Below are 24,188 nucleotides of genomic sequence, written 5' to 3' on the forward strand. Positions count from 1 at the left end.
GTGACCTTTTGTAAGTAGTGCCTGGAGGATTCAGTGTGGAGAAACTCTATAGAGACAGCGTGTGTATTAACTTGTGGATTTTTCTGTGAGTATTTGGTGGCAGTCTGACAAAGTTGCTTCGGAAGACGGCATTAGCCGCGGAGCTCAGCTCAGACCGAAATTAGATGAATGGGAGGGGAGATGATGACGTGACTCCCCCACCCGCCTTAACTGTCAATCCCCACAAACACAGTCTCGAATTTGCATAAGCACACCCCTTCACCTACAATTTTAACTTAGTTACAAAGTGATCAAAACTCTCGTTTATATCCTGCGTCCTCTCATTAAACTTGTATCCCGCATTACCTGTGGGCATGTGAAACGCCAGCGGTAGCCTGTCTATGAACTTAATTTAAAGTTTAGGTTTACACCTTGCTTTCTTTCCGAGGCAGCAACACTCATGAATATGGTAGTATATGTCACTCGCTCGCTTCTTATTGTTTTTCGCTGCGTTCTCAATTATATAATGCATGTTTTCTTAAGCGCTTTTTGGAGGTCTTCCTGGTTTTCTACGCACTGCGTTGACAATCAGTTCACGGATTACGGGAGGCGTGATGATGTCACACGAAACTCCGCCCTTCCAGCTCAACTCCATTACAGTTAATGGAGAAAAATACCTTCCAGTTATGACCATTAGGCGTAGAATTTCGAAATGAAACCTGCCCAACTTTTGTAAGTAAGCTGTAAGGAATGAGCCTGCCAAATTTCAGCCTTCTACCTACACGGGAAGATGGAGAATTAGTGATGAGTGAGTGAGTGAGTGAGGGCTTTGCCTTTTATTAGTATAGATTGAGCATTTTCGAATTTAATTATTTATAGAATTGCCAAATGTTCCATTTTTGGTTGGTGCCTTTGGCTGCTATATGAGATGTTGCAGTACTCACTTTGGTTTTTAGTTCATCCAAAAATTAGTTAAGCCCACTGATTCTTACTTTTACTAATCGTCTTGAAAAGACATGAGGAACTAAAATTAGAAAAATAGTTAGATCAGGCAACAGTGCAATAAAAAATTATTTACCCAATTTTGCATTAATAAATATTTTTTCACATTGAAGTTGCACATAGGAAAAAGTAACAAGGAAATGTTTATATGCAAGGTAATCAAAATCAAATCCTTGAGTAAACCAAATTAAAGCAGGGTAAACAGGGTATGCAGTCTGAACACTCTGGGCAATTTTCACATCTGACTTAGTCTAGTTTATATTCAAAAGTGCTGGACTAACTTTGGAACTTAAAAGTAGGACTAAGCTGTCTGCATACCAACTCTAGGGAAAGACATTATGATATCACCAAAAAAATATCTAAATGCAGAAAAGGTAGGACAGTATTCAGTTGTCTTTGGATTAGTCACTCTACCAAAATCCCTCTATGAATAAACTCTAAAATCTAGGGAAGTTGCCAAGTCTAGAAACACTTAACACCTTTGTTGACTTGTCAGTGTGTTTAGGATTATTGTTTTGCTGCATGATGAAGTTCCTCCCGACTAGTTTGGATGCATTTCTCTATAAATTGGCAGTCAGAACGTTTCTATAGTCTTTTGAATTCATTCTGCTGCTACAATCCTGAGCTATGTCATTACTAAAGATTAGTGAGCCTGATTCAGAAGCAGGTATCTAAGTATAAGCCATTACACTAACTCCACAATATTTGCGGATGAGCTTGTATGTTTTAAATCAAGAGCAGATCCTGTCTTCTTTCACACTTTGGCCATTCCATTACTTTGGTAGAGGTTAACCTTGGTCTCGTCAGTCCATAAAATTTTGTTCCCGAACTTTTGTGGCTTATCTCTGTACGTTTTTGCAAATTTGAATCTGACTTTCCAGCTCCTATTACTGATCTGAGTGGTATGTCCCACTTGTTTCTGTATTTCAAGTCTACTTTGAACTGTGGATTGTGATACCTGTGGAGGTTGTTGGTAATGTCACTGACTGTTGTGCTGGCATTTTACGTCACAGCTCTTGCAGTGTTTCTGTCAACTACTGCCGCTGTTGTTTACCTTGGCTGACCTGTTCAATATCTGTTGGTGGTTATTTTTTTTTTTTGTTTCCAGAACATTCCAAATTGTTGTACTGACTGTGTCCAATGTTTGTGCAATGCCTCCAACTTATTTTACCGCTTTCCTTAGTTTCAAAATGGCATACTTTTCTCCCATAGACTGCTCTCTGGTCATGTTGGTTTGTCCCGTGTAACAACAAATACAGTATTCAAATGTGAAACCCAAGGCTAAAACCAAGTGTTCACATTCAGAGCTATTTCACTGTCTAAACAATCAATCCAACAGGACACACCTGGGTATCAAAGGACACCTGTCAGTCACATGTTCCTAATAATTTACTTGCCTAAAAAAGTGGGTAATTTGCTACAACGTCTAGTTAATACTAGTAGGTAAAAGCTGAAATGCTGAACTCTTGTCTGAAATTCATTGATATCAAACCCAAATGTTTACACAGTGTAGAGCAAAAGCAAATGAATTGGCCTTGCCATTCCAGTACTTTCAGAGCGGACTATATGTCTAATAGAAAAACTTTATCTGAAACACAGTTTATTTCAGAATAATTGAAAGAAAGGAACGGTGGAATTTTTGTACAACCTGTCAATATCCAGACATCAACTTAATTTGGAGATTGTGACATTTCTTTAATAAACAAATTAAAGATGAATGAAATTGTTAATTCATAAATCAGCAAGTATTGCATTTGGATAAATATCCATTAAAATACACTTTAAAAAGTATACAGTACAATAAAGGTAGAATTAGTTGGAGAATTTAAAAAAAAAAAAAACAACCACATGTATGTGTTGCACATCCTTTATTATCCTAAAAGATGTAGGATTGTGTCTATCTATTCGTGTGGGTGAAGTTGAAAATGCAAAAGTATGTGTGCATATTATGCTAATACAGCTGGCAGAACCATCAAATAAACTTACCAGTTGCGCGGAGTACAAATCAAAATATCTATTGCACAATCCATTACTTAGTTTTTCTATTTGACTCTTTTTAAAATACATGTAGAAAAATGCATTAAGTAGTCTGTACAACACAGTTACCAGAATGAAATGTTTATGTGCCTAATATTCTTCTTCTGAATGGATTATGAGCAATGTGTTTATTTTCACCCTATGCACCGCATAAGGTGAAAACTGTGTTCTAGCCTATCCTCTGAAAGGAAATCTGATTTTTTTGGAGCCGTTGCCTTTTTAAATTCTTTTTTGGCATAAAGAATATGAATGTAATAGTGACATTTTTTTTCACCTTACAATCTTGCTAACGTGCACATGTGTTTTTTCTTTTGCACGCCAACAAAAGATTCATAGTCTTCTGTTCTGTTCAGCACATTTAGATTGTTATTTTTCATAAATTTTGATGGGGGTGGGGGGGAGCAATGCAACACTATTTTTTGGATTGAAATTTCAGCCCTCAATCCTGAAATAACAAAAAACAAGTGAGACTAATAGGAAAAATGAACAGTACAGTAGGAAAACTATTACCTATGAATATTTGCAAATTACATGCAGTCCTACAGTATCTTTTATGAACAACACAGCCCCAATTATTGAGCATGATAAACATTGATTTTATAATGTGAATTTAATGCTCGATTTACAAATTGAGGCAACACCCAAATGTCACAATTGCTTATGCCCAACACTTAATTTAATTTGATTTACTTTACATAGTAAAGTATATGTAGTCATCTTTAATAATTGTGTGTTCAGTGAATTTAATTACCAACAACACCCGCCCCTCATCTTAGAAATGGTGGAATTCATAATAAATAAATGTATTTGGTTACTATCCCTTCCAAACTAGCTACCAAATGTTACAAAAGAATGACAGCAGAATTGATTCTGCAGTTTTTCAGACTGCTAGTCTTTGAAATTCAGGACTACTCCAGGCTCATGAAAACGAATGCCCTTTATTATTTTTTGTATTGAGCACAATCCCAAGACAATTTACAACTGTAAACCTATAATATTTTTGTATTGTTCTTATATATATTACAAGTATGCTCAGAGGAAAATAATAACTCTGTAGCAGAGACTGAACACTGTTGAAGTTTAAACTTACACTTTAAAGTCCAGTGACTCGTTCTGTAGCCTACACAAACTACAAAACCTTATTTATTTTTTGTAAGCAATGTTGTTGTGACATTTACAGATGAGTAATAGGATAATTAATGTTAAATCTACATAGTGCCTTTCTTAGTAAACATTATAACATGTAAGAGGAGAAAGATGTAATGGTACCATGTATAAAAAGGAGTAATTCATATTATTGTGAGCCAATGCTGTAACTAAGTAGTCACATAATGCTCATCTTATAATTCCTTTCATGCTGAGTTCCATTCTAAATCATTTTCCAAAATGTGAAGATTATGTAATGGAGTGCTGTAATTATGAGTAAAATAATTAGACTTAATTTCTTTTGTGCTGTTAAACACACTGGGCAATGAGGTCACTCCACCACTGTCCACCGGTGCACTTCAGCAAGCATTTCAGCTTCTTCCCAAGACACATTGATTAGTTTGAGGTCACTTTTGAAAGTTTGCCACCAGGTATTTAGAGGTTGTCCCCTTGCCTATTTAGCCCTTGTGGGGGACAGTGCATGACTATTCAGGGTATGTGGTGTTGGTGCACACAACAAATATGGCCAGATAATCTGTTTCAATGCCATGCAACAATGACATGAAGACTAGTTGATCCACTCCTCTGTACAACTCCCTAATTGGTCACCCATTCGGTATAACGAATCTTGAGGATCTGTCACAGACGGCAATGGTGGAATACGTTTATATTCTTGATGATGCTGGCTAACATCTTTCAAGTCTTACATGCATAGATTGCTGTCGGGACAATGATGGAGGCTTACAATTAGAGCTTGATCTTGAGGCTAACATCTAGATGCATTGGAAGTGGTGGAATATGGTCAAGGTCTTCCAGATAAAGAAAGCCTCAGATGTCAGTCATGGTGTCACCGTCAGTGCAGACAGTGCTTCCTAGATAAATAAATTTGTCAACCATCTCCAATTGTGTGGCGCAAATGGTGATATTCCCTCGTGCACCAGGATGTTCGATCCTCACGAGCTTTGACTTGCTGTAGCTAATTTGCAAACTGATCCTGTTTGCTTCCTGGTTGAGCTTTATTGTAGTGTTCTGGACTCCACCGTCATCCTTAGCCAATAGCACAATATCATCTGTGAAGTCTAGATCAGGTGATCGTGATCAGATGCCTGCTCTGATTTATGCCATTGCCTTCCTCATGATAAAGTCCAGAGCAATAAGGAAGATATTGGCAAGGGGATGCAGCCCTGTCTGGTGCTGGAGGTAATCTTGAAGAAAGCCGTGAGTCCCGTTTCGGTTCTGACATAGCAGGAGTTAAGGTTGATGAGTTAAGGAAAAGATTCTTAAAAATGATGACAAAGTTTTGCAGCACGCAATAGATACAAAGGATTGCCCGCAGTAAGTCTTGATGGTTGCTGTCAAAGGCTTTTTTGAAATCAATGAAGTTAATGGAGAGCGAATGCCAGTATTCAAAACATTGTTCAATAATATTATATGGCGCAAATATCTGGTTGCAGCATGATCGATCACTTCTGAATCCTGCTTGCTCCTCCCGAAATGTTGATTGATGTCGCTGCAGAGTCGTCAAAGTAGGACTGCACAAAAGGTCTTACCAGGTACTGAAGAAAGTAGTTGCTTTCTTGTAGTTGCTTCAGTTTGTGCAAAGATGTTGCCTTTCTTTGGAAGTCAGATGATTGTGCCTTTTCTCCAGTCTTTGGGGAATTTTTCCAGCCACCAAGAGTTGTTGAAAAGCCAGATCAGCTATTCAACCAAAGGCTGATCACCAACCTTCAGGAACTCTGCTAGAGTTTGTCAAGACCTGACATTTTTTCCATAGACTCTTGATGGCTACCATCATTTATTCAACTGTAATTTCACCAATGTTGATGAACCCAGCCAGTGGTTGTTCCTTGTCAAAGGTGTACATAGTAGGTTGGACTAGGCTGGTTAAGGAGGATCTTGAAGTGTTCAATCCACCATTCATCCTTTTTGGCCTGGGGTAGCAGAAGCTTGCCATTTCTATTTTTAATTGGAACATTTGAATTGGATCATGCACCGGTCAACTTGCTGATGATCCTATAAAGAATCTCAATGATCTGTGGTGTCTTGGGCTTCTACCACTTTCCATTGGAGCCAATCTTTCTTATTGTGTCAGCATGATCTTTTGACTTGACAATTTGACATATTGCAGGTTGCTGGCCTCTGCTTGATCTTGCCTTTGTTACAATCTACTTTCATCAATAAGTTCACATGAACGACCTTGAATCCACTGTTCCTTCTGCTTGCCACACTGGTGTCATGTGACTTTCTCTGAACAGTCCCATATGGTGATTTTTAACCGCTGTCCAGTTCTCTTCGACATTGGATAATTCAGCAAACATTTAAAACCTATTTTCTAACTCAACAGTAAAGATGTTTGTGGTGGTAGTGTCTTTGAGTATCACAATGGAGTATAGTTGCATGGCCACAAGTCATCTTTCAACTTGAGCCTGAAATTCGTCCAGACTAGATGATGATCTGAGCCAACATCCGCCACCCAGAATATCTGGGCACAACAAAGAGATGTCTTCCACTAACGGCTGATGCAGACATGGTCAGTGTTGTTGAATGTAATGCCATCCACGGATTGCCATGTCTTTTTATGAATATGGTAATGCTGGAAATAAGTGGTGAGGCCAAACACCTGACATTATCATTTAGACGATCGGATGATATAAGTGGGCCAAAAGTCCACTCAAATCTGCGATGATCCCTGCCTAATTGCATGTTGAAGTCAACCAGAATAATCTTGAGGCTGTGTTGAATGGTCTTATTGAGGGTATTTTGGAGTTGGCCGTAGCAATTATCCTTTTCAGCAACTTTGGTACTGTCAGTTGGTGCGTACACTTGGACAATTGTAACCAGGGTATGACTGGTCAGAAAACATACAATAATAATTCTCTGCCTTCCATCAAACAAGGTCATTGCCTACTTGCTTGTTCAGTATGATCCCGACTCCACATTCGTGATGTTCCATGTGTCCAGAAAACAAGATAGACTTGCCTTCATTGTTAATTCAGCCAGTGACGGTCCAACAAACTTCTCTATTGTCTTAGACATCCAATTGATATCCACTGAACTCCTGGAACAGCTTTGCGACGCACCTAACTTGGAATAGCTTTCAAACATTCTAAGTACCAATACAAGTAATTGTTTTTGTGGATAAAAATCAAATCGTACTTCAGGTGTTGGACTACATTCCTTGTTTGCTTCGACACTGTGATTTGTAGAATCCAACCCACTCTCATAGAATGCAGCTGAAAAAATGGTCATCATTTCTCTAGCAGTGGAGGTTTTTAGAGCACCAGATTACTAGCCCCCTACCTTTTGCATTCAGTCTTGGGACTTGCAATGGCAGAGTTCTGAATAAAATAAGTACTATTTAATCTTGCAACCTTCAGCTGTATTTTTTGTGGTTAAGCAGATTCCCTATTCTTTGTTTCTTTTGTTGTAATAAAAGGATTTGTCATTTTTTTTATCCCTTTTGTATGTGTGTTTTTTGCTTAAAAAAAATATATATATATATATATATATATATATATATATATATATATATATATATATATATATATATGTGTGTGTGTTCAGCTTTTTATTCTATTTCAGACTCATTCAGTTTTACTAGCTCTTTAAGAAAGCTTAGATTGTAGTATGCCTGTAAGCTAATTATCAGAATATGTTCTGCACCACTGAAACCAATAACCAAAAATATTTCAAATACCCCAGGTTCTGGCATTTGTAAGAATCCTCATCCAAATGACTAAAGTAGTTAGGTTTTTGGCAGTTCCATTGTGTTGTGTTTTTTTTTTTTAATTGGGCCTTTATTGCTTTTATTTATTTTTTCCTTTGGCCATTGAGTAGAACTTCAAATTGAGTGTCACATGTATCTCAATGTCTAAAGTATACTAAAATGTCCAAAGAAAACTGTTAATTATTGCTTTGTATCTCTGCATTGAGTTATTTTATCTGATAGTGTATGCATTTTCAGTCAATGTTGGTATAATGGTGGATACTGTATTTCGAACAACATGTGCACAAAGACTAATTAAAATTAAACTTTTTTTTATAAAAGATCTTATCTGTTATTTGTCTTTGTATGTTTTGAAGCTGGAACTGGAACATGTCTTTTTCTGTTGTTGCATTTTGTAAATAGTGAAGCTTCGACAGCATATTGATTGCCATCTATAATTTTAACTTTTCTTAAAGTAATTTGGCCCACATACTTTCTGATTTTGTTTATTAATATCTGATGTAATAACCAACATTGACATTTGTTGTGCAGAACAGAAAAATGAACATTATAGACTCCTGACATAGAAGCCCATAATTTAGTGTGCCGTTTCAGGTTTTATTTATAGACTCAATTTCAGAAAAACCTCAAACTGTACTTTTAGTCCAATTAGAGATGGGACATACTAAATTCTTTCATCAAAAACAGCTGTTATTTTTTCCTCATATTTGAAGTACAAAAAGTACAGTATAAATGTGTGAAGCACAAGTCCATGTGTTTGGATAGATGTACTTTTTGTTGGGGGGGTTATACATGCATACATTTTTTTAAATTATATATGTATATAGTAGAGCTGCAACTATTATTTTGGTAATCGATTTAATCTGGTGATTATTTTGTCAGTGAATTGATTAGTTGGATTGATTAAAAAATTCATTTGAAATTAAACACAAAGTTCATGAAATGCAACTTTTCACCAAATAAACAGAGTTGAACAAAATTTTCAGAAATTATTTTTTTTAAATTACTACACGTAGATATTTTAAACAAAACATAGGTTTTATACAACAATACATTGAAAATCCATCAATCCATCCATTATCCAACCCGCTATATCCAAACTAAAGGGTCACAGGGGTCTGTTGGAGCCAATCCCAGCCAACACAGGGCGCAAGGCAGGAAACAAACCCCGGGCAGGGCATCAGCCCACTGCAGGGCGCGCACACACACACACACACACACACGCACCCCAAGCACACACTAGGGACAATATAGAATCGCCAATGCACCTAACCTGCATGTCTTTGGACTGTGGGAGGAAACCAGAGCACCCGGAGGAATCCCATGGAGACATGGGGAGAACATGCAAACTCCATGCAGGAAGGACCCAAGAAGCGAACCTGGGTCTCCTAACTGTGAGGCAGCAGCATTACCCACTGTTCCACCAGACCGCCTACATTGAAAATAAATAGTAATAAATAGAAATGAAATACTTATTAGCACTTCTGGCTCTGGTTGTGCAGTGTGCGCACACACACACACACACACACAACTGTTTTCAATAAATTAATTAAACAATTTGGGTGATGTACGCAGAATCACACTAAGCAGACACTTCAGAATGAAACAAGTAATTTATAAATTAAGGTTTTTTTTTTTTGCTGAGTTTATTTCAATTGAAAATTAATTTTTTTGCATCACCATTCAACTTTTTTACCACCACAGATTCTTTCAGCCAACACACTGTTGCTCATTTGCTATCGGGAGTATGCTGATAGATTTTCACATTTGAAACTGTGTGATTCTGCCACAAGATCTGTTTATTGGCTAAACCAGGCTTGCTGCAGCAGCACTTGCAAATTATCATGTCTTTCTCCAGACTGTATAAAAGCCAGTTGAAGTCCGATAGCCAACTGGTATAGAACTTTCACTTTTCCACCCCGCTCTTACCTTTGACTTGGATTGACATGCAGTGGGATTCACTGCTGCACTCTTGCTGATTTCCTTTGCACACTAGACTGAAAAAAGTTTTCTTCTTGGACTGGTATTTAAGTTTCTTCGCAGCCATTTTTGTAAGGACAAACAAGCTAGCGTTACACGTGAATGCAAGCGTGTAATGCAGCACCATAATTTAGCAGAGTGACCACGGCCTCTGCCACAAACCAACAACAAATATACTGGAACCAGTGATATACACATGCAAATCAATATAGTTCATATGCAAACCAGTGCTATGCATATACAAACGATATAGTTCACGCACAAACCGATAATGTACGGACACGAATCAATATAGTTCACATGAATGAAACCAGTAATTTTCACACGCAAACCAATTAAGTATGCATGCAAACCGATAGTAATTATTCATAAACCAATAGTGTTCACATGTAAACCAATAGTTTTCATACAAGAATATATGATTTATGGCCAGTTTTGGCCCCTCATACAGAAGTGACATTCAACATACTGGGATGAAGGCAAGTCTTGCTCCATAGAGCCTGTAACGGTATGTTTCCTGTTCAAATGTTTTTGCATCTCCGATGTGCTCTCATGCCGTATGAAGTCAGATCTACACATTCTGCAACTCAAAACCTTTTTTTCTGCATTCAGAGTAAAATTTTCCCAAACCTTGAAAGTCTTCAGTTGCACTGTTTTTTTTTTCTGCCACTTGCTTACTGTTTGTCTTTTTAAAAAATGCATTCACAACTGAGAAAAGTAGAGAAACAATTGCACACAGCAACATATTAAGCCTAATGATGTAATCAACTAATCGCTGAAAGTGATTGTTGCCAACTTTTTTTAATCGATTATTGTCGATAATGTGGATTACTGGTTGTAGTTGTAGTATACTGTATATGTTCAAATCAGTTGTGTTCTTTAAAATTTGTCACAAAGTAGACACAATCATAATGCTTGTTTCACAATATCTATTTCTCTATCTATCTTTTTTAACTATAGATTGCAGGTGTTTAGTACAGTTGTTTCCATATTTTTACATTTTCAACCAAAGGCAGAGTAGTCTTGGTTTTTTTTTTCTAGTTCATACAGTAATTTATGGCTAGTAATTGTGTAGTTGGTAGTGAAGCTGCTAAACCTCTTGGCTACAGTGGATGCTGATTTAGATATTTTAGAATATGTTTAATTTGCTTCATAGATTTACATTTAATAAAGCATAATAATATTCAGAATAACCATGAAGTTTAGCCTTTCAGTAGTTTTGACAAGTTTAATGAGAAGTTGTGATTTGTAGATTATGTGGTTTCATTTTTAGGCACCAAGTGTAGATGAAAAAGTAGACCTTCGTTTCATTGCAATTGTAAATGTGAGTGGATGCTTATATGAATTAGGTGAGTATTACCCTTTTTCAGAAAACATATCAAATAAGTAAAGTATATATAATAGAGTATAAATGTTTAGCATGGAAATAAAATCTAATGTACTACTACATACTGTTAGGTTTTCCGTAACAAGTCAAAATAATTTATTAGACCATTTGAAGTAAATGTGACTAATGACTTGAATATGTATTTTTCCAAACTAATAATGGGGTGCACCTATCTATATCCAAAATATATGTTAAAATTGATTAAATAAATTGGATACAACACATGTAAATAAGAGAGCACTTTTGTCCTCTCACCAGAATGAGGCTAAGTAGGCCAGACTGCTGTATGTATAGAATGTTTTTTATTTTGCAAAACAAAATGTGTAAAGAAGGGATTTTCTAGGGGGAAAAATACATGGGATGTTTAGATAAGTCCAGAAGGAAAACTCCTCTCTGTAGCAATTCAGCAATAATTGGCCTTAGTAAATTGGTATAGAAATGCATACACTGAATATAAAAGCAAAATGGCATTAGTCCTTAGTAATTCTGACACTTAGAAGCTATGGCTTGTAGTGTCATAGAAGGTGGATCTGTGAGTTTGTTTTAAAATATGTTCATTTTCTTCCTAAAAGCAAAAATGTTCTTGGTTAACCTTGTTTGAAGTATGCAGCAATTCCAGACATTATCCAGATGAGATAGTGGAACTAGAATGAATAACATAGAGCTCTACACTTTGTTAATTGGAATCCAAGTAAATAGAAACATGTGAACTAGCTGTTATGACCAGATATATAGGAGATTGACAGCAGCTTGCAAAATGATGTATTAAGTAGAGAATGGCAAAGTAGGTAACAGTAGTTACTGTCCCATATGCTGCTTATTATGGTTGAAAAGCTCTGCTCCTTTATTTATCTAAAATCATGCTGTACTCAGACTTTCTGATGATATTGAATTAGGCAAAAAAGTTATTATAGTCAGAAGTCTGTGAAAGTACAAGACCATGTATATTTACAGGTCTTTATCTAGCCAGAGTACCACAGTTGACTTCACCCTAAAGCCAAATTGGAAAGAGCCCTTGGACTACACTGATTGCTGTAGTCCAACATATCAGTGATATTAGTGACATTTGGTTTTTATGGAAGTTTATTCCTGCATTATCTTACTAAAATATTGCTTGCATACACACTTGTCCTTTTTGTATGAATTAATTTTAATCCATTTATTGCAGATAACATTTAGTAATAGGGCCCAATGGCTTATGCCTTGCAGTACTTGGGCAAAGATTTGATTTTATTCTGGTCACAGTGAGTGAATTAATATGGAACTTTCTGGGCTGATTTGTGTTCATCTGGAGTATTATCACATTTAGAGACCTATTGAGGACTGGAAAAGCTGTGATGGATCTGTTATGAAACATGCCATATAGAGCATTCAATTCCTTTATTCTTTCTATTTACGATTCAAATAGTAGCTTGTAATTTTGAACAATGGGTTAATCTTGGCATTTCATTTATGTGTCTAAACAGGGCTACCTTCTGTTGCAATCCATAAAGTATGCTCTGTGTGGAAGATTAGGTTTGCAAGCTATTAAACTCTTAAGTCTGAAAATAATAGTTTTAAATAGTGGAGGTGGGGTATACTTGGAGGTGAAGTTTGTGCTGTATATCCGTTTACTTTTTTATGGAAATTGTATGAGTGGGTTTCCTGGTCATTGCTGGTTGTTGCTAAAATAGTCATAATGTGACTTCCTTTGAAAATTGGGGATATTTTAAAAGTTTTTTTTGCACTTATTTTAGATACTAAGTTCTAAATTAAGCCCTTGTAATCTTCTAAATTCTTAAACAGATGGAAGTAGACCATTCCCAATAGTTCATGGAAATACCACTGAAGATACATTTTTGCAGGTATTTTTATTTATTTATTTATTAACTGTAAATAAGATTTTATTGCTGAAAAGCTGGAATAAAAATCAAAATTTACGTGAAACTGGAAAACAGACTTGGCCACTATTTATCATTTTTTTTTTTTTATATTTATTTATAGTCTGTGAGTCTGAGTAATTTTATAAGGTATTTATTAGGCATAGTTATTAATGAAGTATAATGTCTAATAAATTGAACAATTCAGACAAGTGCAGAATTGTAATGCCATTATGTTGCTTGTGATTAAAATGTGTGCTTTTATGTCTTAGATAAAAGTGAAAACGGTTTTAGTTTTAATAATGCAACTTGTTTACTTTATCCAAACATAGTCTATCTTGTGGATTTTTTTCAGTATTTGATATTGTATTAGAATACCTAAATTCCATCTACATGGGGAACATAAATTTGTTTTAACAATTTAATGTAGTAAATCAATCTATAATCACTTATTTACATTGAAAATCAAATCAGTTACTTGAATTATCAAGGTCGTTGATAAGGCTGTCATCCTAAATTATTGGCACTTTAAGTAAAGTATGTCATATATAATATTTCCTGAAAAAAGTGGGCAGTAAAACAACTTTGGCCTACGTATACTGTGTATGTGCGCATGTTTTTTAGTGTGTTTATGTGTGTGTGTGTATGTATGTATGTATATATATTAGCAGAGGGCTTTGCTCACCAACCCGACCTGCACTAGGCACCACCCACTTCGTGTCTCTGGCGCTCGCGTTGTGAAGAGGGAGGTTCAACGCACCCCAAGAAGACGAAGTTGCTCCTCCGAAACCCCCTCTTAAACGGTGATACAATGGGAAACAAATAATTTTTTTATACATATTTATATTTATAAATCTCCTCTTTGCTCGGTCAGCTGCTGTCTCTCTGAGAAACTCGCATCTCCTTCCAAGATTTTTTTTTTTATAATAGAGATATATATTTGATATAAAAATAATAGTATATAAGCTGACAAGTTGCCATGACATAATTAGTCACCTTTTTGAGTTGAAGAATTAGATTTTTATTGCAGTAAAATTACATTTACCTGTGATAAATTTGCCAGTCCTTATATCACATTAATTAACCATTAATACTTTAAAAATGTCACTTTCATTCCCTTTTCCTATTTGACAATCTCAAAAACAAGAGAGATGTCTGGAAAACATTTATCACAAAACATAAAAATGGCATTTTCAAAGACTTTGGCCTTCCTACTTCAATAGTTTGAAATTTGTTAAAAAGGTTGCTCATATGTACGTCAGGATTCAGAGCAGCACAAAACGAATACATTTTAAATACTGGAAAATAAGTCATGGTCAAAATACCAAAACAGGTTCATTACTGAAAAAGTCAATAAAGAAAGAAATAAAGAAATATTTTACTCCATAAAATTGTGCCATAAAATAAAATTTGTGTCTCCAGGAGCTTAAATAGTCCAATAAATATGGTAAGATCCAAAGTGGAGAGTTAAAATCAGTGTTGTGCCTTCCTGCTTTTTCTTCGTTCTTGTCCCCCCTGAAGCAACCAGCCACATTCTGCCTGTATGCCACGGGTGTCAAACTCCAAGCCTGGAGGGCCGCAGTGGCTACAGGTTTTCATGCTCACCCTTTTCCTAATCAGTGACCAGTTTTCACTGCTAATTCACTTTTTTCTCATTATTCTAATAGCCCTGTTAGAAGGATTTAGTCCTCTGAATTGATACTTTTCTTTATTAAATTGCAGCAAAACAGAAATGAGATGTGAAACGAGCCAACAGATGATCAGCTAAACTGGGGCTTCAAACTCCAACCAATTTCACTCCAACTAATCTCTTAATGAGAAGCTGATTCTTGCTGTTAATTAAGCCCGTTATTTAATTTCATGGCTTGCTGCTCTCATTCTGCCACAGCAGACGTTTCCAAAACTGCTGATTTTCTGTTTTTGTTCCGTCAAAATGTTTTGGTGACCTGAGAGATCAGACTTACTGAGACCTTCACCTTTCTTTATATTCAGATATTGTGTGATGGGTACAGGTGAGCTGGTCATGTGGCGACTCGTTTTATGTCTCGTTATTGTTTGGCTGCTAATTAAGTAAAAACAAACAACTAAAGGGCCGGAGTAAAGTTAATTAAAAGAAGTAATTAGCAGAAAAAAGGGTCACTAATGAAGAAGAAGAATGAAAACCTGCAGCCCTCCAGGACTGGACTTGGACACCCCTCCTTTATGCCACGTCTCTTGATCACCGTGAGACTTCATTTGGTAAATAAAGTTAATGGAATTGCCACTTCCACCAGTCACCACAGCTTCCACGGCTCAATGCCCTTACCTGGATGTTGCTTTGTCAAAACTCTGTTTTCAGTCTGCTCCCATGGCATCCCTTCATCTCACCGACTCCAGTGTTCAGCTATTCAGCTGATGTGAGCGCATCCACCTTGTGGAGCACTCACCCAGCCCACCATCCTGCTCTCCACAAACTGTTCAGCATGACAGATGCCTCCCAAGTCCACTTCCTTTCATTTACTTTCTTGAGCTTGCATTCACTTTTGCTGTGCTCCATACTTACTAATCAACCAACCATCTGCCCTAAATTCACTCCCATACAGTCTAACTTCACATTCAGTTGGTGCCTCCCAATTGCCACATGGCTGTCAACCAATAAACATTTATCAGTATTAGTGAATGTCTGCATGTGCGCAGCCCGCACCAACCTGAGTTACAAAAGCTATTTAAGAGATAAACCATTAAAACAATATACACCCCCTTAACTTGTCTCACCACAACATGAAGTAAGGTTTTGAGTTTTAGGAAATTGTCCAAATCACAGTTAGTGTGGAGTGTCCTTGCCAGTGTTTTAACTGTTGCATTGATTATGTTGGACAAAATGACAAGTGGAACTGCATCCCCTAGCAACCAACAGACACACCTTAGCAATGCCGATGAACAAAACAATGTGACATTGTGGAATTGTAATAACATAAAAATAAGTTGAAGAAGAAAAAATAAATAAGCCTTGCCTCTGAATATTCTGTGGAACGGTAAACTGATATTGCCAAGTACACATTTCAGTAAGAACACTTCAAAATCAAGAAAATAAGCTGTCCATTCACAGCATTGTGGAATCATCAACAACCTCCCAGGATGTGATGGGGAAAATGAAAATTGAATCAAAGAAGCCTGTAAAGCTTGGTATAACTATTGAAAAAACACACACAAAACATCCAAAGAGCTTAAAGCTTATCTGAAATAATGTTTTCAGTCCGCACCATATTCCACACACTAAACAGAAGGGCATGATAGGCGAATGCCAATGAAGTCCCCACTGTTGAAAGACAAACATGAAAATGCAAGATTGATCTTTATACAGATCAACCGACTGAAAGCAAAATCATTGTGGGAAAATGTTGTATAGACCAAATTAATCTCTTTGGCAGTAAAGACCAGCAGTTTGTTTTTTGGCGATGAAATGAAGCTTATAAAGAAAAGAACATAATACCTACTGGTAGAGGTTGCACAATGTTTTGGGACTGTTTTATTGCCTCTGGTACTGGAGGCATTGAATGTATTAAGAGAGTTATGAAAACAGAGGATTAGGGCAGAATGTGGTAGCCAATATTGGAAAATTAGGCAGAGGTTAAAGACCATGGTGTCTTCCAGTAGAGCATTGACCCAAAAAATAAATAAAAAAGGAAACAAAATTAGACTACTTTAACTGGCTGACCATCAGTCCTAATCTCAGTCCAACTGAAAACCTTTGTGAAGAGCTGAGATCTTTTATTGGTAAATTGAATCCTGCAAACATTCAAGAGCTGGATCAAATGAAAATTGAAAGGTTGGAGAAACTACCAGCATACAGGTACAAGAAACTTGTAAATTTCTACATTAAATGTTTGGAGGTTGTCATCATTGCCAAGTGTTGTGCAACCTGGTATTTAAATCGTACTTGAAATATTTCTACTGTAAAAATTAAAACTACTTACAAGTTAAACAGATATCTTTTTGCTGTAAAATTTAGACATTCTATTACAATATTCTGATGATTCAAAAGTGGTAAATTTTCATTTACTAGTAAAGATATTGTACATAATATACCCAAAATGTAATATTGCTAATAGTTCTGACAACAGCTGTATATGCAGGAATTCCTTGCACTTCAGTCACATGCACTTTAATTTCATTAAATCTTTTTTGGAATTTATTTGTAATTTAGTGCAGCAGTAGTTTTAATGTAGTATTTAATGTGGCGTTCGTGCTGCTTGTTTGGGGTGGATGATTAGGAGTTAAAAATCTTGTCAATTTTAGAAACTCATTTTGTAATAGATTTGGGATGTGGATGGGAGTTGGATATCATTTGGGGTTTGTTTAACATTTACCACCAGTGTGTTTTTGTTTGTTTTTTCTCTAATCAAAAAACTTAGAAATTTATGTTAACAGGTGTCTATAATTTTTATAAATAGATTTGTCAAATTAAAAACAGATTTTATAAAATGTATCTAATGGTTTCCTATTCATTTTTATCCCCCAATGAATTTCATAGGATGCTGCTGAAGTATGCAAGAAGTTTATGGCTCGTGACCCTGAAGAGCTAAGATTTACTGTTGTGGCTTTTTCCAAAGTATAATGCTCCTGCTGTAACAGAGCAATTTCAAAAACACTTAAAGTGCTGCCAAGTGTTCTTAGATGCTGACAGTTTTCGAATAACATGTTTACAAATATCAGGTTTGATTTAAAAGGACACATTTTGATAAATATGTCCAAACCAAAAACATTTCTTTAAAACAATAAGAATATTATTGAAGCAAATATATGAATTTCCTAGTTATAAAGCCATGACATGATTAGAATAATAATGTAGGGTAAAAATGTGTCAACTAATATTTTACATTTTGGTTATATGCAATGTTCTCCATCCCAATAAAATGAAATTTAACAATGTTAATATTGATTTATTCTATTGATTTATTCATTTAGCCCGGTGTACTTCCACCATTTCATACATGTAATGGAAATTTGCAGTGTATATTCCATATATGCAGCTTTGATGCTTCAAAAATAAACTGATTTAAGGTTTTTATTGTTGTATGGCCTGCTCTGCTGTGTAAAGATTTGTCATTTATTTCTGTTATGTAACGATCTTTCTTTCTTAAATGAAATGCATAACACTTTTGATGAATTAGAATTGCTTTGTCAATGGTTCAAAACAAGCAATTGATCAAACAGCAAGTGTGATCAGGTACTTTGCCTGTTTAGTGTCTGTTTGACACAAAAATAACGCAATTGAAAAATCACATGTAATGTTAATAAACGTGACATTCTTAAACTCACTTAATGCATGGCTGAGGGTTAATCCTATCCTGTCAACATTGAGTGTAAGGAAGAAGTCAGCACTTTGTTAAGCACTAGTCCATTTCTTGGCCCACTCGTGCCCACACCCACACTTACATAGGAACAGTCTTGAATCATCATTTAACCGTACACTAGCATTTTTGAAATGTGTGTAGAACTTGAAGAAAAACCTAAGTTGGCCTGGAGAGAACTTGTAAACTCCACAGAGATTATGGTCAACAGTGAGACTCAAGCCCACAATGTGGGCTCTGTGAGGTGATAGTGCTAAGGACTGTGCCACCTGCAGTTTTCATGTTAACTTTCACTTTCTACAGCCCTAACTCCTTTTTTCAGAATCTGCTTTATCCATTACAGGATTGTGAGAAAGAAGTGACCTTCTTAATATTCACTGCTACATTATTACGAAGCATGATGGTGGTGTGACGGCTGCTTGCATATTTGTTTTTTCTCTTATTCTGCACCAAGTTTGCCCCGATTTGTTTTTTGTGATTACTTTAGTTACTGCCTTACAATGAAAACATAAGCTCATCTGTCGCATAATTTTTAAAGTGCAATCGTGTTTTTCTGCTGTTTGCAAATGACAAGCATCCACTCTACGGAAGGTTCATGTATGAATACTCTACTGCAGTAACTTCTGTCTTGCTAGTATGAAATTAAGTATACAGTATACCAGATGTGCATGTATTACTTGCTATTATGGCAATGCTCGAGAGATTCCAATTTTTTATATGAATATTTGGATACATTTTAATCATTGCCACAGTGTAACATGCAAGCATCATGACCTAATAACCAGAATGAAAAAGGTGAGAGAACAGAAGTTTCTGGACAGGGAACTTTTGATCCACGGAATCTGAACATAAGAGGTAAAGCTAAAAGTTACTTGGTCTTTTAGTGCTGAAAAAATGCTTGAGTCAAGTCTAAGAATATTTTTTTCTTTGCCTTTGTAAGGCAAGGCACCATTATTTGCATTTCATTCTTAGCAGTCACTGGTGCTGGCTTGAGCAAACATTGTCTTTAGAGCTACTTGACAGGAATGCCTCTAGTTGTCTGTAAGCACAAAAGTGATTATTCTAGACAATTATGGGCATGTGCCTGTGCAAGAATTGTACGACACAGGTCTATAGGAGCTGTTATGATTGAGTGTTGCAGTGTGTAATAAAACATTGTGGAGAGGAATGTAAAATTTTAAACCATCTGGAATGTACAGATGATAAAGAGGAGTGGACGTTGTCCTTATATATTCAGTGTATCTGTTAATGATTGACTCCAAAGAATCTTGCAGTCACTGTAGTATCTTTACAATTGTTTTGCTCCTTTTAACATGTCTGAAATTGGGATTTACAAAATTTGTGTCTTTCTTATAAAGTAAATGTAATCAGAAATTTGTCTGAACCCCACAAACAATGGAAGGGTTTTATTTATTCATTATTCTTTTCATTTCAGGTGGTGTAGAATTTTTGTCATAACAAGTTAACTGACTAATTGAATATAGAGAGCTGACAAGACATTTGATCCTTTTATCTATTGCAGAAAGGAACCTCAGGAATGCATTTGCTTTGGTCTAGACAGAAGCCAAAGAACAGTAAGCAAGGAGAATGTCTGGAAGAATTACACGTTGGGAAGACTAGGCTATCTTATTTTTATTTCATATGCATAATGGACAAGGATAGGGAGCAAGACATATTAACTGAATGCTTGTAATAACATAAATTCCTTTTTTTTTTTTTCTTAATTTTATTACATTCCATACATAGCAATCAAGTTTTTACAAAAAAAAGAATTATGTTAAGAACAGATCGGTCCCCACCCCTGAGAGAGAGAGCAAGCCAAACGGTGTAAGATTTAAGGCTTGTAAGCATACCTAAGTTAATAAATTCTCTGTGCCTTATAAACTTATTTTAAAATATTACTGATTAGATCCTGCCATGTTTTGAAAAAAGTCTGCACAGATCCTCTAACTGAGTATTTGTTTTTTTCCAATTTCAAATAATATAACACATCGGTTTCCCACTGACTTAAAAGAGGAGAGTTTGGGTTCTTCCAGTTTATCAGAATAAGTCTGCGTGCCAACAGTGTAGTGAATGCAATCACAGTTTGTTTGTCCTTCTCCACTTTAAGCCCCTCTGGAAGAACCCCAAACACAGCTGTTAATGGGTTAGGAGGGATTGTGAGTCCAAGGCTGTCTGAAAGGAAATTAAAAATTTTTGTCCAGAATAATGTTAATTTGGTGCAGGCCCAGAACATGTGACCCAGTGAGGCTGGGGCTTGGTTGCAACGTTCGCAGGTTGGATCATGTCCTGGAAACATTTTGGAGAGTTTTAGTCGAGACAGATGTGCTCGATTATATAATTTTGAGTTGTATAATTGTATGCTTTGTGATATGGAGCTCGAGTGAATTCTCTGCATTGCTACTTTCCACTCCTTTTCTGATATATTAATTGAGAGATCTTTTTCCCAGTGTCCTCTTGGATCTTTGAAAGGAAGGGATTGTAAAATGATTTTATATATTGTAGAGATGGAGTCTAATTCCTTAAAATTGAGCAATATTTTTTCCGGCGTGAATGAGGGTGCAAGATGAGGAAAATCTGGAAGGTTCTGTTTAACAAAGTTCCTGATTTGAAGATAGTGAAAGAAATGTGTAGATGGAATGTTAAATTTGGAATGTAATTGTTCATAGGAAGCAAAGACGTTGTCTATATAAAGATCTCTAAGCAAGTTAATTCCAATTTTTTCCAGATATTAAAAACTGCGTATGTTTGCGAAGGTTGAAAGAGGTGGTTCTCTTGCAGGGGTGACACAGATAGAAGCTTCTCAATCTTAAAATTCTTTCTACATTGGTTCCAGATTCTAAGTGAGTGGACCACAATTGGGTTATTAGTGTATTGCCGATAACGTGTGTTTATTGGAGCACAGAACAAGGAATACAAAGAAGTACTGCAGGATTTTACTTCTATTGCGGTCCAAGCCTGTGTATGTTCTTCTATTTGTGTCCAGGTTCTTATCGCCTGTATATTTGCTGCCCAGTAATAAAACTGGAAGTTAGGTAGAGCCATGCCGCCTTCTGCCTTTTGTCTTTGTAGGGTCGCTCTTTTGATGCGTGGATGTTTTGAATTCCAAATAAATGAGGTTATTGTTATTTGTTATATTGTTATTGTTGAATCTAATTGCTTAAAGAATGATTTATTAATGTATATTGGGATGTTTTGAAATAAAAAAAGGAGCTTAGGAAGAATATTCATCTTAACAGTGTTAATTCTTCCAGCTAGTGTAAGATGAAGGGTTGACCATCTATGCAAGTCTTGTTTAATTTTTTCCATGCAGACAACGAAATTTTGTTGATAAAGAGCTTTATGTTTACTTGTGATGTTTACCCCGAGGTATTTAAACTGTTCTGCAATGATAAAAGGTAGGGTGTCTAAAATAATATTATATGCTTGAGAATTCACTGGAAAGAGTACACTTTTATTCAGATTAATTCTGAGACCAGAGATCTTTTGAAATTCTGTGAGTGCTGCTAAGACTGCAGGCACAGAATTTTCTGGCATAAATTCCTTTTAATATTGTCATCTTAAAAATGTGGTGCCAATATGGACACAAAGAGTATATTGAAGTGTGCTCATCAAGTATGGGGGAGTGAGACCCCAAGCAATGGTAAAAATCCATCACAGGCTATGCTCACACCAGGCCAAGCAAGTGCCAACAGTTAACACGAGGTGGAACTGTTTGGATACAGATGAAAAACCAGTGTGCTGTCTCCCCATTTTTCTTTCTTTATCAAGAGTTGTCATCAATGTTCAGGCCACAATTTACAACAGACCTGTACTATCAACTGAGTTGCACCTATAGTCTGTTATTTTGCCTCCTGTCATTGCTCAGCCCAAAACTGTGGTGTAGGGTTTCACAAAGTGATCTTCATATTAATACACCGGGTGGAACATGATCATAATTCCATTCACATTTCAAAATGTGAAACAGTATAGAGTGGAAATTCAGAATATTGCATGGATCAGTTGGAGGCTCATCCACTTGTCTGTAGAGACACCATATCACAGCATGAGAGGTGTTGGGTAATTGCCAACTGATGATTATAGGCTGCAGAATGGGAAAATGTGGAGCACAGCTAAGAAAGCTAACAACCAATAAATTAGAAAGACAAGAATATCAGTAATAGTACGTATCTCTGGGACAAATCCAAACTATATGGCACATAGCTAATTAACAGAAATCATGGTCCACCATGCTGGCCCCACATGTGGCAAGTGGCTGTTGCAACAAACCTCTTGACAAGACATGGTATACTGTCAAGGCAGTGCTGTCTGTGCATGAAGAGCTTGGTTTGATGAGACAATAAACACTTGTGTTTATTAACTCTATTAATTGACCAGTGATTGGGTCAGGAATTTTAATAGGTTGAGCACAACCTGTAGTGAAATGTTCTTCCTTGGACTTCTGTTATATCCAGACCACAAGGGAAGACTAATAAGACACCATTCTCTCAAAGTTGGTTGAAAAGCATGCTAACCACCACACCACCAACCTGCACAGCACTGTTTCTCTGCTGATAGGTCACACTGGAGTTATTTCATACCACTGGGTCTGACCCTAAGGCACCCCATACTGCCCCCCAGGAGTATATGTAAAACGCTATCAGTCAGAAACTTAGCTTAGGCTGCTCAGTATCTGTGAGCTGAATTTCATTTCTGTTGTTTCAAAAACAAAGCTGTGCTTAATGAACAAACACAGCATGTGTTTTATAGCTACCAACTGTCAGGATCTGTTTATGTTAATCAATCAGAAGTTTTACTGTATGCTTATTCGATTCTGTATACAAAATGTCATTGTATTTAACTCTGAACTTGTTACAGAACTTTGAGCCTGTACTTGGTGAAGAGTGCTATACAAAAATAAATCGAAAAAGTGTGAGTGTGTTACAGTCTAAAAGCCTGTTCTGTTTCGATTTCAGGCATTCCGAAGATCTGTTAGAACTTCTATGGGAACTAAACCAAACCAAGAAGCAATAAAAGGAAATGCCCCTTCTGCTCACATGACCACCTCACAAGCATATGAAGGAGAACAAGGAAGGATAAATGTTTAAACATTCTAATGATTTTTGGTTTCAAGTCAGTGCTTTGGCTCCAGGCCACAGTTCTGCTATCTAGGACGAGACATATTATTGTCCCTTAAATAACCATTTTTGATTATGTGGAAATAAAGAAGCCACTCTCTGTTTACATGAGAAAAGAGAGGTATGAAAAAAGCAGGAGAATTTCAGGTGTAAGTTTGTACATTGTTTAAGAAAATAAATAGTTTCAGAGTGTCTGGAATTAAAAGAAAATACATTATAATATATATATCCTTTATAAATAATTTGATATTCTCCGTATGTATGGTGTTCGCGTCAATACCTCGACTCAATATAAGTTAGAACCATGCAATGGGACTCTGCCTCTGTAGAACATAACGTGGCAGATGCAGTATTGCATGAATGGTTAAGAATTTTCGAATGCTTCAGTGACGCTGCTGGACGGCTGAGTATAGTAAGTTGGTGTTGGTTCGAGCAGATAACAGTAAGTTCAATTGCTTTTTGTAACGTTGGTTTGGTGGGGCGTACTTTCCAGGACTAATATTGTGGATTGACTTCAACCCTTCGACAGCTCCGGAACCGTAAGTAATTTAGAACATATCGCCATTTGCTTGGTACGTCGAAATCTGTCTTTGGGCAGTTCGATTTTGGCATCCGTCCTTC

General features: G+C 36.3%; 1 protein-coding gene across 5 annotated transcripts in view; it reads left to right on the top strand.

Moving 5' to 3' along the window:
* The window catches only part of uchl3 (ubiquitin carboxyl-terminal esterase L3 (ubiquitin thiolesterase)), a 74,461-nt gene extending 56,294 nt beyond the window's left edge, over positions 1-18,167 (top strand). For all 5 annotated transcript variants that reach the window (XM_039745349.1, XM_039745348.1, XM_039745347.1 and 2 more), the window contains 3 exons: positions 11,145-11,220; positions 13,044-13,102; positions 17,631-18,167. In XM_039745349.1, coding sequence (XP_039601283.1) covers positions 11,145-11,220; positions 13,044-13,102; positions 17,631-17,714 — 219 coding nt within the window. In that variant the 3' untranslated portion in view covers positions 17,715-18,167. The remainder of the gene's footprint in view (positions 1-11,144; positions 11,221-13,043; positions 13,103-17,630) is intronic.
* The last annotated feature ends 6,021 nt before the right edge of the window (positions 18,168-24,188 follow it).

The sequence above is a fragment of the Polypterus senegalus genome, chromosome 2 (genome assembly GCF_016835505.1).
Source record: "Polypterus senegalus isolate Bchr_013 chromosome 2, ASM1683550v1, whole genome shotgun sequence".
In the NCBI taxonomy this organism is placed as follows: domain Eukaryota; kingdom Metazoa; phylum Chordata; class Cladistia; order Polypteriformes; family Polypteridae; genus Polypterus; species Polypterus senegalus.